The 11517-nt window shown below is 37.2% G+C and overlaps 3 protein-coding genes across 9 annotated transcripts; 1 reads left to right on the top strand and 2 right to left on the bottom strand.

Annotated features, from left to right (window-relative positions):
• Window positions 1-183: 183 nt before the first annotated feature.
• zgc:195212 (DUF4554 domain-containing protein) lies at window positions 184-6049 on the bottom strand. Of its 7 annotated transcripts, XM_051859619.1 has the most exons (16): window positions 5901-6049; window positions 5615-5726; window positions 5469-5519; window positions 5256-5368; window positions 5007-5084; window positions 4713-4768; window positions 3974-4042; window positions 3634-3829; window positions 3329-3467; window positions 2984-3130; window positions 2789-2910; window positions 1422-1532; window positions 1187-1285; window positions 1046-1097; window positions 587-840; window positions 184-451 (listed from the first exon to the last, which is right to left on the bottom strand). In XM_051859619.1, exons 1-16 carry the CDS (start codon window positions 5919-5921, stop codon window positions 401-403), a joined length of 1671 nt encoding a protein of 556 aa, XP_051715579.1. In that variant the 5' UTR covers window positions 5922-6049; the 3' UTR covers window positions 184-400. The 7 variants fall into 7 exon arrangements, with proteins under 7 accessions (XP_051715579.1, XP_051715580.1, XP_051715582.1 ...); XM_051859620.1 differs by lacking the exons at window positions 4713-4768; window positions 5901-6049 and having other exon boundaries at window positions 5333-5368; XM_051859622.1 differs by lacking the exons at window positions 4713-4768; window positions 5469-5519; window positions 5615-5726; window positions 5901-6049 and having other exon boundaries at window positions 5256-5354.
• Window positions 6040-10806, top strand: grhpra (glyoxylate reductase/hydroxypyruvate reductase a). Its single transcript, XM_051859627.1, has 9 exons — window positions 6040-6235; window positions 6646-6776; window positions 6864-6936; window positions 7052-7168; window positions 8805-8893; window positions 9226-9327; window positions 9437-9572; window positions 9763-9893; window positions 10012-10806. Exons 1-9 carry the CDS (start codon window positions 6150-6152, stop codon window positions 10131-10133), a joined length of 987 nt encoding a protein of 328 aa, XP_051715587.1. The 5' UTR covers window positions 6040-6149; the 3' UTR covers window positions 10134-10806.
• Window positions 10356-11499, bottom strand: tomm5 (translocase of outer mitochondrial membrane 5 homolog (yeast)). Its single transcript, XM_051859629.1, has 2 exons — window positions 11261-11499; window positions 10356-10953 (listed from the first exon to the last, which is right to left on the bottom strand). Exons 1-2 carry the CDS (start codon window positions 11379-11381, stop codon window positions 10919-10921), a joined length of 156 nt encoding a protein of 51 aa, XP_051715589.1. The 5' UTR covers window positions 11382-11499; the 3' UTR covers window positions 10356-10918.
• Window positions 11500-11517: the final 18 nt, after the last annotated feature.

The raw sequence follows: 11517 nt of genomic DNA, 5'->3' as shown, positions 1-11517 counted from the left end.
AATTATGCAGTCTCTGTTGGTAGCTAAGCTGGTTCAATAAAAAAAAAAAAAAGGGTTTGTAAAGAAATGAACATGTAGGCCCAAGTTTTATATAGGCCTATATACATTATATATATATATATATTTATTATATATATATGTTAGTGTATATGTCCTGGCTATATATTTACACATAAATTTAACTCAAGCATTTAGGATATATTTATTAAAAACAGGTGACTTTTAATGTAGCTTACAAAATAATAAATAAAATACTATTAAATTACAACAAAGACTTCTGTCTTAAGCATACATAGTAGTAGAATATTGAAAGATAATTAAAATAATTTTTTTCAACATGTTTGGAAGATGTTAAAAAAAAAAAAGCAACAACAGAAATGTTGATCTCAAGTATTTTTTCTCAGTCCCATTCAGAAAAGTTCTCAAGCTCTTGAACCCACTGCTTCTCCACCTTCACAAAGAGAGATAACAAAACAATTAGGATATGGACAGTATAGGCTGCACATCTTCTGTGATTGAGTTCTGGGATACATATCAGATTGTATAAGTGGCATACAGTATTTATAATAATTTTAGAGTTATCCACCTGTTCATTGTTTAGTTTAGCCAGGCTCAGCACTGAGGGTATGTCTGCGATCATTCCAGTTTGCTGACTTTGAGGAAGCTGTATAGGAGACAGGGGACTTCTCTGGATGTTTGCTGCCTCAAAGGCACTCTTCACGAAGGTGTCTGAGTTCTCAGAGAATGGCTCTGAGCATTGCCTCTTCTCAGGGATAAAGCTGAAGGATTCAAGGTCACGGTGAATCCTCTTAGAAGACAGTTCTGGTGGATTTTCAAATGCTGAAAAAAAGGATGAATCAACATCTTTCAAAATATAACAAATCATCTCAACCAACTCTATTAATGATTTTTGTGGTGCTTCAAAGTCAGTACCTCCCAAAAGACATGAAATGAGAACAATTACGATTACAAATACCCACGTATCATAAGAGTTCTAGGAAGAATTATTGTATGAAGACTATTAAACTCATTCATTAAAACTTACCTTTCTCCCAGCTGTCAAGACTACTTTGTTCAGTGCTAACAGCCTCCTCCACCTTATGAGGAGATGAAAATCACATTCATAAAGAAGGCAAAATTATGAATGCAGAAATGAAATAATATGAAACAAGGTTTGCAAAAGCACCATTTCATTGCTACACGTGCGCTTTGGAGCAAAGCGCCCATCCACAACGCTTTGAAGTGACTGTTGAAGAGATACATGTAACTCACAGGAGCTCTTGACCTAAAACAAACCCCATTTTAAACACTTTATACAACTTCCACAAGCAAAAAAGCACTGTTCTTAAGAATAAGAAGTGAAATGACACATAAAATAGGGTGTTTTGGGAACCAGTATAAATTATAGCCATATATTATACCCTCATGCTATCAAAACAGGCTCTTCGAAACTCTCCACTGCTGCTGCTGGCAATTATACTGTTCACTGAGCTCAAGACGATGGATATGGCAGAATCCAACTTCTGCCTGGCCTGAAGTACACACAGAAAATATGTAAGGTTCAGTCGTGTTTAAACAATGACTAATGACTATAGTGTCACAATTTTTCCATGTACAACACTGTTCAAAAGTTTAAGGTCTGTAAGATTTGTAAGATGAAAGTCTCTTATGCTCACCAAGGCTGCATGAAAAAGGATTATTTTTTATTTGTTGAAAAATGCAGTAAAACTATAATATTGTGAAAACTGTAATTCCTGTGATGGCAAAGCTGATCATTCAGTGTCACCTGATCCTTTAGAATTCATTCTAATATGCTGATTTGCTGCTCAAGAAACATTTCTTATTCAATGTTGAAAACTACTACTACTTATTTTTTTTGTGTAGACAGCGGTACATTTTTTCAAGATTCTTTGAAGAACAGGAAATTTAAGTTCAACATTTAAAACTTGTAACAAATGTAACATTATAAATGTCTTTAAAGGGTTAGTTCACCTAAAAATGAAAATAATGTAATTAATTACTCACCCTCATGCCGTTCCACACCCGTAAGTCCTTCATTAATCTTCGGAACAAAAATTAAGATATTTTTGTTGAAATCTGATGGCTCAGTGAGGCCTCCATAGCCAGCAATGACATTTCCTCTCTCAAGATCCATTAATGTACTAAAAACATATTTAAATCAGTTCATGTGAGTACAGTGGTTCAATATTAATATTATAAAGCGACGAGAATATTTTTGGTGTGCCAAAAAAAAAACAAAATAACGACTTATATAGTGATGTCCGATTTCAAAACACTGCGTCAGGAAGCTTCGGAGCGTTATGAATCATGATTCGGATCGCGTGTCAAACCGGCAAACTGCTGAAATCACGTGACTTTAGCGCTCCAAACCGCTGACTCGACACTCTGATTCACAACGCTCCAAAGCTTCCTGAAGCAGTGTTTTGAAATCAGTTTAAATATGTTTAAATATGTTTTTAGTACATTAATGTATCTTGATAGAGGAAATGTCATTGCTGGCTATGCAGGCCTCACTGAGCCATCAGACTTCAACAAAAATATCTTAATTTGTGTTCCGAAGATTAACGAAGGTCTTACAGGTGTGGAACGGCATGAGGGTGAGTAATAAATTACATTATTTTCATTTTTGGGTGAACTAACCCTTTAATGTCACCTTTGACCAATTTAATGTGTCCTTGCTGAATAAAAGTATTAATTTATTTCAAAAAAATATTATTGACTTAAACTTTTGAACAATAGTGTAAGTACATTAACAGACAAATCTTACAGCGTGTCTTTGCTGGAATCCTTTCAGAGTTTTTATCATGGTAGACTGTAGAGTCGCCCTCACTTGATCTCCGTTGTACCAAAAAACTGCATCCAAGTGTCTCTCGAAAAGTTCCTCACTGCCTGACAAATTTAAAAGCAGAAAATATTAAGATCTTAATATGTCTATGTGATAGGGCAGGCAAATGAAACTCACTTATGAAGTCAGGGATCTGGGAGCGGAAGGGGTCAGTGTACTGAGTGAAAATGAAGACAGTCAGAGTCTGTTCTACAGCATTACTACATCCTGTTTCCTGACTGTAGTCGGTTTCAACAGAGAATTCTACATCAGAACACAGACAGCCTATAAAGAGAAAAGCCAGAATTAAATAATATATACACATGTTGGATAACTGTCTAAACTAGCCTCAAAACCAGTAGTGATTTGTAGCACAGTGTCCTTTATGCTTTGCAGCAAAGCTGCCATCCATAAAATTACAACGCAGTGAGTGAATTGGCTCTCAGTTTCACCAATTTCTCTCCATTTAGTCCTGTCATTTACCCTGGATGTTTTGTGCTTCCATACAACAGACTTTAGAAAAGCCGAGATCTGCCCAGGAGAGTGAAGAAGCCAAACTCTGGAGGAAACTCATCTGTGTTTGTTGCATTAGAGGCATGCCACATGGACTGTACACTAGCATGTGTGATGAACGTCAGGGAAAACAAAATATCTCTTCTGTTCATTAATATGAATAATGTATCAGAATCACCTAAAAAGACTGATCATATATAAGGCAAGTAGCCTAAAATCATTTGCATGCTCTTAAATTTTAATAACAGTTATTATATGACCATTACGAAGGATATCCGTATGCATGAGAGATGAATGGGCCAGTTGGAATACTGATCCATACAGGGTGCAAGTGTTGCCATGGTAACCATGCTCATTTCCCCACATAGTCCAGCCTCTATTATGTCAGTGGGGAGCACACAACTCAGTGTGTCTCCCAATACTGGGTGCATTTGTGGACAGGATGGGAAACATCGCACAGAAAATGGATTCCTTCATAATAAAATTAAAGAAGCAAAATGTAAAAAAATGCAAGAAAAGATGTATTCAGGATGTTAAAACCGAATGACCAGTCTCATGTGTTGATTCTGCTTGACAGTAAGTTGTTCTATGTAATACAAATTTGCAGCAACTGACTGTCCGTATGCGGCAATGTCCATAGAAATGCTGTGATCCATCACTGAAACTTTACTTCTTGTCTCTCCACTATAAAAGAACAAATAAAGACTATTACACACTTTAATAATAATATTGAGAAGGTTTAATGAGTAGACCTGTGAGACATAAATACAGAGATGAGTAAAAGCAACAAAAACATAAAAATAAGCTTTGGGGTTTTATTATTATTATTTGTGGTCAGTAAGATTTTTTTATTATTATTGTTTTTGAAAGAAGTCTCTTATTTGGCTTGACCAAAATTACAGTAAACAGTATTGTGAAAAAGTATTACAATTTAAAAGAACTGTTTTCTATAATATATTATAAAATATTTTAATTTATTCCTGTGATGCAAAGCTGAATTTCCAGCATCATTACTCCAGTCTTCAGTGTCACATGATTCTTCAGAAATCAATCTAATATGCTGATTTGGTGCTTGAAAACGTTTATTATTATTGTTGTTATCAATGTTGAAAATGCGTGTACTGCATAATATTTTTGTGGAAAACATGATAGTTTTTTTAAAGGATTTTTTAGTGAATAAAATGTAAAAAATAAAAAACAGCATTTATTTGAAATATAAATGTTTTGTAACATTATAAATGGCTTTACTGTTTTAATCAATTTAATGTATCCTTGCTTGATAAAAGTAAAAAAAAAAAAAAAAATCTTACTGACTGCAAACTTTTGAACAGTAGTGTATATTTATTTAGATAACCTGTAAATTTGCTTGTGTGTTGTTGAATCTGTTCTAATCTCAAAGATGATTTCCACCTAGAACAGATTAAAATGCTAGAACCAGATCTTCACTGGAGAAAGAATAATGGTTTTACTCTTGATAAATTAAAAAATTCTATGCAACAGTATTATCACAAATATACATGTTTATAAAACATAACTCACCTTAAAGGTGAACATTTTGATTTATTTCAATGTAATTGTGAAAAAAATGATTAATCTTGTTAGAATAGTTTGAAATAGGCATATATCAAATGAACAGCACTTGTCTCACCTGCACATGAACCAGACTGAGTCTGTGCAGAAATGTTTGAATCTTCGCCTGTTCTTCCTCCACTGACTGACTAGTAGCCTTTCCAATATTTTAAAATGAAGATAAAACAAATTATACTTAATATGTGACTACCAGTATACATGCCTTATATAAAAATATATGAAAAGAGTATTTACTATAGTATGAGAATTAAAGACAAATTAATTTTGCCAAATACAATTTTAGATTATTCAGTCAGGAGGCACTTACGTGAAAAGAATAGGTAAAAAACAAAGACCCAAAATTGTCAGTAAATCTCTGAAGCTCTTCTTGATGAACACACTCACAAGGTGGGACCTGTGAAGAAAGTCTTTCCATAGCCTCTGAAAAAAGAAAACAGAAGAAAATTTAAAAAAAGAACCAGCGTGAATCTAAACCTATTCACAAGTACACTTATCAGTGTATAGGCTAGTACACACTCACCCTTCAAAGCAGACTTAGAAAATTTACTACACCAAGCACCAGCAGCAGATACTGTAAATGACAACAGTCGTCAAGATGAATGAAACATTAATACAAATAATTGAAGTAATAAGTCAGCATGACTTTAGTCTGTTAGTTTTTTTTACCAGTTAAAATCGCCGGAGATTCACAGAGCGCCCTCGTGACAACCATCAGACCTCCTGACCGTTTACACTCACCACACTCGCGATGAACTAAAGTCAATAAACACCTCAAAACCTGCAGAAAATTAAAATTAAACCAGTCATACGCCCAACACATATTCACTTATTACCCGCAAAACACACAGACAGCTAAACGAAACGAAACGTACCACAAATTAGTAAAATACATTTCCAGCAAAACAAACAAAAACTCGTTAGCGATTTTTAAAAAATCTCACGTCAAACGTACCTGTCGTAATTTGCAGTACATTTTCAATCCCCAACAAACGTTTATCTGAAAGACCCTCAGAAAAGCAAGCAACTGCAGTTGCGCGGTCCATCCGCTCCACTAGATGGCGCTAAAGCCTGCTGAACGAGCGCTCTGTCATGCACTTTTTAGTGCTTCCCACCTTTGTAGCCGCTTTGGATTTCTGTTGTTGTTATCAGATTCAGAGTGAAATATATCAGATCAATCCATCCGTTTAAGCTTTAGTTGTGCATGATGAGCGCACAGCAGATGATGAAAGTGTTCGTCACGAGACGCATTCCCCAGGAGGGCATGAAAATACTCCAAAAAGCCGGCATGTACGAAACTTTTTATGGTTTAGTAGTATGCATGCAATATATGCAAATTTTGCATGTATAAAACGTCTGATATTCTCTCCATGGAGAGTTAATGAGATGATGTACTGTAGCTTGTGTCAAAACTATGATGGCCACGGTGTTTAATGGCAGCATGTGAATGTCCTCGAGCATGGCGTGAGGCATACAACAATTTGCCTTCACTCCTGCATTTAAAGTTACGCCAATGACCCTAGCATGCTTACAGTCTAAATGTAAAACGTCACACACTGTTTCGTCACGAGCCTTATTGCACACGTTGATATTTTATGATGTAGCACATCATTTAAATGAAACGACTTGCACAAACTTGTGTAAATATCTGAGCAGTTTTCGTTGATTCAGATGCCTCTGTTGTTCCCCGTTATGTGCAGGTGTAATTTGTCAGTGTGGGACTCTGATGAGCCTGTGCCCCGGGCAGAGCTTCTGAAGGGGGTGGCAGGTGCTCATGGGATTCTCTGTTTACTCTCAGACAAAATTGATACTGAGGTCTTGGATGCGGCTGGTAAGGCAAACCTCTGAGTAAGAACAACTGCAGGTGAAAATACTGACTAGGTAACATTGATAACACACACATATTAATTATTCTCAGGACCCAACTTGAAAGTGATCAGCACTCTCTCTGTTGGATTTGACCACCTTGCTATAGATGAGATAAAGAAACGGTGAGTTTGTTTTTGTAAGCCCAGAAAGTGACAAAATAGACAGTTGATCGATTTTGATTGATCATATTAAAGATGTTCATACAATTTAAACACATATACTCTTTCTTCATCCCAGAGGGATAAGAGTAGGCTACACTCCTGATGTTTTGACTGATGCTACTGCTGAGCTGACAGTAGCTCTGCTCTTGGCCACTGCCCGACGTCTTCCCGAGGGTGTAGAAGAAGTGAAAAAGTAAGTCAGACACCTTTTCTACTACATCATATGACATATATCAGAGCTTGGTAGGGAACAGATCCAAATGTTCAACATAATCTTAGAGCCATCATTAAAACTGAAGTTGCGATTCTTTTCTTCTCTATTGTGATGTCCAGGGGTTGGACAATGAAACTAAATCACCTTGTTTTAAATCACAATAATTTATTAGTATGGTGTAGGGCCTCCTTTTGCGGCCAATACCATGTAAATTCATCTTGGGAATGACAGATACAAGTCCTTCACAGTGGCCAGGGGGATTTTGAGTCATTCCTCTTCCATAACAGTGGTCAGGTCACTATGTGATGTTGGTGGAGGAAGCCGTTTTCTGACTTGCTCCTCCAAAATACCCCAAAGTGGCTCAAAAATATTTAGATCTGGTGACTGACTGTGCAGGCCATGGTAAATCTTCAACTTCACTTTCATATTCACCAAACCATTCTGTCACAAGTCTTGCTGTGCGTATTGGTGCATTGATACATGGCACCCCTTTCAGGGTACAATGTTTAAAAGATTGGGTGCAGATGGTTCTCCAGAATGGTTCAGTATTCATTGGCAGTGATGCACAGTCAAGCACAGTAGGGAATGCCATGATATTGCAGCCCAAACCATCACTGATCCACCCCCGTACTTCACTCTGGGCAGCAACAGTCTGGGTGTTGAACCTCTTTGGGGCCACACCGTAACCGGAAAGACCGTGAAAATGGACTCATCAGAGAACAATACATGTTTCACATTGTCCACAGCTCACTGTTGGCAGCAATGAAACTGACATTTGGCATTGGCATGAGTGACCAAAGGTTTGGCTATAGCAGTGGTGCTCCTGACGGACAGTTTTGGTGAAAACAGGAGAGTTTTCACCGAATTCTGCAATGAGTTGGGCAGCTGTGTTTTTTTTTTTTTTTTTTTTGGATACAATCCAGGTCAGTACCTGGACATCCCTTACTCTTGCGTCGACAGTTATTCCTGTTGGATGTGGTTCATCCTTCGTAATGGAATGCCGACATTACCCTAGATACCATAGCTCTCGATACACCACAAAGACTTGCTGTCCTGGTCACAGATGAGCCAGTGAGACATGCACCAACAATTTGTCCTCTGATAAGTCTCCCATTATGTTGTGTGAATTGCAGTATTTTATGTACAGCTGTGCTATTGCTCTGCTAATTCAACCGTCACACTCTGCTCTTACTGATGGAATGTAAAATCAATGAAGATTGGCCACTAGGCCATGCATATATGTGTGTGAAAACCCCAACACTATATTGGCCAATGTTTCTGTTTCATCGTCCAACCCCTGTATATCACAGTGAATGTAGGGCAGGACTCAATTTTGTCCATCAGGAATTGATGTGATCTCATGTTAGTGACAGGCAGTAAACGCATTATCAGAGAAGAGGTGTCGTTGCAAGAGGGAGGGGAAGTTATTTTGATTAAAGATTATGAGGTCGCATACATTTAAAATTATGTGCACCGCATGGATACATAATTTAAAATAATTACTATGGTGACTTTAAGCAAAATCTTGGAATTTAAAACAGTGTAATAATTCATTACCAATATCTAATTTTTATATTAATTATATTATTTAATAATAATATTTTCCCCATCTCAGTGGCGGCTGGAGTACATGGAAGCCTCTGTGGCTGTGTGGTTATGGTCTTTCGGGCAGCACTGTTGGGGTGATTGGATTGGGCCGCATAGGTACAGTATGAAGGATTCATTTTTCCTCCCTTCAGTATCATAAACTACCAATGCATCTGTTCTGTTACATACACCATCTGTTGTTTTACTTCAGTGACAAATTCAGTGACATTTATAATGTAAACAAGCCACAACACAGGTAACCTTGTTATCATATGTAGCGTAATCTCTCAGGATAATTGAAGATGTCACTCAATTTATGTTGTTAAAACAATGAAGGTGAATACTTTAAAACCTGTTTTATCTGACAATCTCATTATAGAGAGAATTACATTTTCACAAATGAAAAGCATTCTGACTATTGGGTCTGACAGACTTTCTGCGATTTGTAGGTTTGGCCATTGCAAGGCGACTGAAGCCGTTTGGTGTTAAGAGACTGCTGTACACAGGCAGACAACCCAAACCTCAGGCCCAAGAGGTTGATGGGGAATATGGTAGGAAAAGAAATTGCTTTATGCCACTCTATGTATGAATTAAGATTATTTATAAGGGATATGAAGATTATATCATGGCCTCTCATCTTAACCTCTATCTCTTTCTCAGTGCCATTGGACACCCTGTTGAGTGAGAGTGATTTTGTGGTGGTGTCCTGTTCTTTGACTCCCGACACTCAGGGCCTTTGTGACAAAACCTTCTTCAGCAAGATGAAGAAAACATCAATCTTTATCAACACCAGCAGGTATACCTCACCAGTGAAACTTGTTCAATTCTTTATTGTTATAGCTGAATTGCAATTATGCATTTTACAGGGCATTACATTTCTTGTTTACTGTCTTATTTTCTTTTAAACTAATCTGCAGATTCCAGTGTCTATTTGATTGCTGTAACAAAATACTAGACTGAAAAATACTGTATTCACCCTTCTCTAGAGGGGCAGTTGTGAATCAAGAGGATTTGTTTGAAGCCCTCAGCAGTGGTCAGATTGCAGCAGCAGGGCTTGACGTCACAACCCCTGAACCTCTGCCCACTGACCACCCACTGCTGACCCTTAAAAACTGTGGTGAGCTTTAAATCTCACTAGTACTCTTGTACATTGTAAATCCATCTTATTTTACCACTGAAAAGCCATCTCATAGTAGAAAAACCTTGTCTAACTTGGTTTTATTTTTGTCTTACAGTGGTCCTCCCTCACATTGGCAGCGCCACCTACTCCACGCGTGGTGTCATGAGTGCACTCACTGCAAACAACTTGCTGGCAGGCTTGACAGGCTCTGAAATGCCTAGTGAGCTGAAACTGTAGTGCTCGAACTTGTGCCTTATACAAATAGAAAAGTCGGTACTGTAAAATCTAACCATTAAATGCACTATGTGATTAGAAGGAATAATAGAATTACTTCACTTGGATAATCTCCATTATAACTGGAACAACACATGTAAAATTCACATTTGAAGTCATTCAACACTCAAATGCCATTTTACACTGCAAGTTGTTGATTAAAGACGTTGATGAATTATATGGTGCTTATGTAATAACAGATTTATTGAAACTCCTGTATTTGGCATCTCATAGAGAAGCACAAGTAGGTGAGTCACATTTTCTAAACATCAGGATTTGACTACAATGTGAATGCCATACATTGATTTCATGGAAAACGTAATATTTTTAATAATGCATGTTGAGTTCTTACCCTCTTAACACATTTTAAATGAATCTAAATGTACCACTGGGATTTTTTACTATAATTTAAATGAAAGTAAATGATGTTATAAATCTCTGCTTTATAGTTCAAGTTTCAACAACTGTCAATGGGATTAACTGATGCAAGATTTATTGCTTAGACCTTTGTGACCATGTCATAACATTCTGGTAGACATCTCGTTTACCATAGTTTTCAAATGTGATTATACTTCATCTGTTCTCATCCATTCAATTGCAACCAGTAAAAAAAATTAAAAAATAAAATAAATGATGACATGAAGTTACAGTATCTCTTCATTAACTGCCGTTGTAAGTGACTTTGTGCAGCATCGTCGAGGTTCTGCATGCTCATCTGTACAGGGAATGTTTCTGTCCATGGTGAAGTTTCATATGCTGTCGAGCTTCTTCAAAACATATGGTGCTGAAAAACAGAAAAGCGGGTTATTAACAAACCTTTTGACGTGAAGAGACCTTGCTCTTCTTGACACAGGGTTCAATAAACTACACTCTGCCTATAATATAATTTACTCCAAAGGTGACCTCTAATATTCATATCCATATAGACCCTGTTAAATTTATAGGATGCTGAATAGATCATCAATCAGAACGTCTCAAACGGCACTTCGAGAAACTCAGTAAAAAGAAACGGACACAATTTCAGTTTTATAACGATCACACGTGCACATTTGATCTAACCAAATACATGCAAGAAGCGCCTCGATACTCACTGACTCGCAGAAGCGCAACATAAATCAGAAAGTTGCGAACAGACGTCATAACATCCTCGCGCATTTTTTTCTTCATCTCCTCCGGGTCCATCTTCGGCCCAAGACCCTCGATTTTAAACATCTTAAAGCTGGAATAAAAGATTATATGTGCCTCAAATGATCGCTCCAAGCCACACTCAATCCAAGAGGCATGCGAAAAGGGAAATACGTCACATCGGATCTCCTGCTAGGACCCTCGCTATTAGCCTACTACGTTG

Source organism: Ctenopharyngodon idella, chromosome 14, assembly GCF_019924925.1.
Source record: "Ctenopharyngodon idella isolate HZGC_01 chromosome 14, HZGC01, whole genome shotgun sequence".
NCBI lineage: Eukaryota > Metazoa > Chordata > Actinopteri > Cypriniformes > Xenocyprididae > Ctenopharyngodon > Ctenopharyngodon idella.
Note: the sequence above shows the minus strand (reverse complement) of the source record. Positions and strands in the feature narration are given on the sequence as shown.

Excerpts from the sequence above, each read along its gene's own strand:
- zgc:195212 (XM_051859619.1), bottom strand. The coding sequence starts at position 5,921 with ATGTACTGCAAATTACGACAG. Across the intron at positions 5,085-5,255 it reads TTTTTACCTATTCTTTTCAC|GCTACTAGTCAGTCAGTGGA; the intron begins GTAAGTGCCTCC and ends AATATTGGAAAG. Across the intron at positions 4,769-5,006 it reads TCAGTCTGGTTCATGTGCAG|GTGGAAATCATCTTTGAGAT; the intron begins GTGAGACAAGTG and ends AATCTGTTCTAG.
- grhpra (XM_051859627.1), top strand. The coding sequence starts at position 6,150 with ATGATGAGCGCACAGCAGATGATGAAAGTGTTCGTCACGAGACGCATT. Across the intron at positions 6,236-6,645 it reads ATACTCCAAAAAGCCGGCAT|GTGTAATTTGTCAGTGTGGG; the intron begins GTACGAAACTTT and ends CGTTATGTGCAG. Across the intron at positions 9,328-9,436 it reads AGAGGTTGATGGGGAATATG|TGCCATTGGACACCCTGTTG; the intron begins GTAGGAAAAGAA and ends TCTCTTTCTCAG.
- tomm5 (XM_051859629.1), bottom strand. The coding sequence starts at position 11,381 with ATGTTTAAAATCGAGGGTCTTGGGCCGAAGATGGACCCGGAGGAGATG. Across the intron at positions 10,954-11,260 it reads TGTTGCGCTTCTGCGAGTCA|CACCATATGTTTTGAAGAAG; the intron begins GTGAGTATCGAG and ends TCTGTTTTTCAG.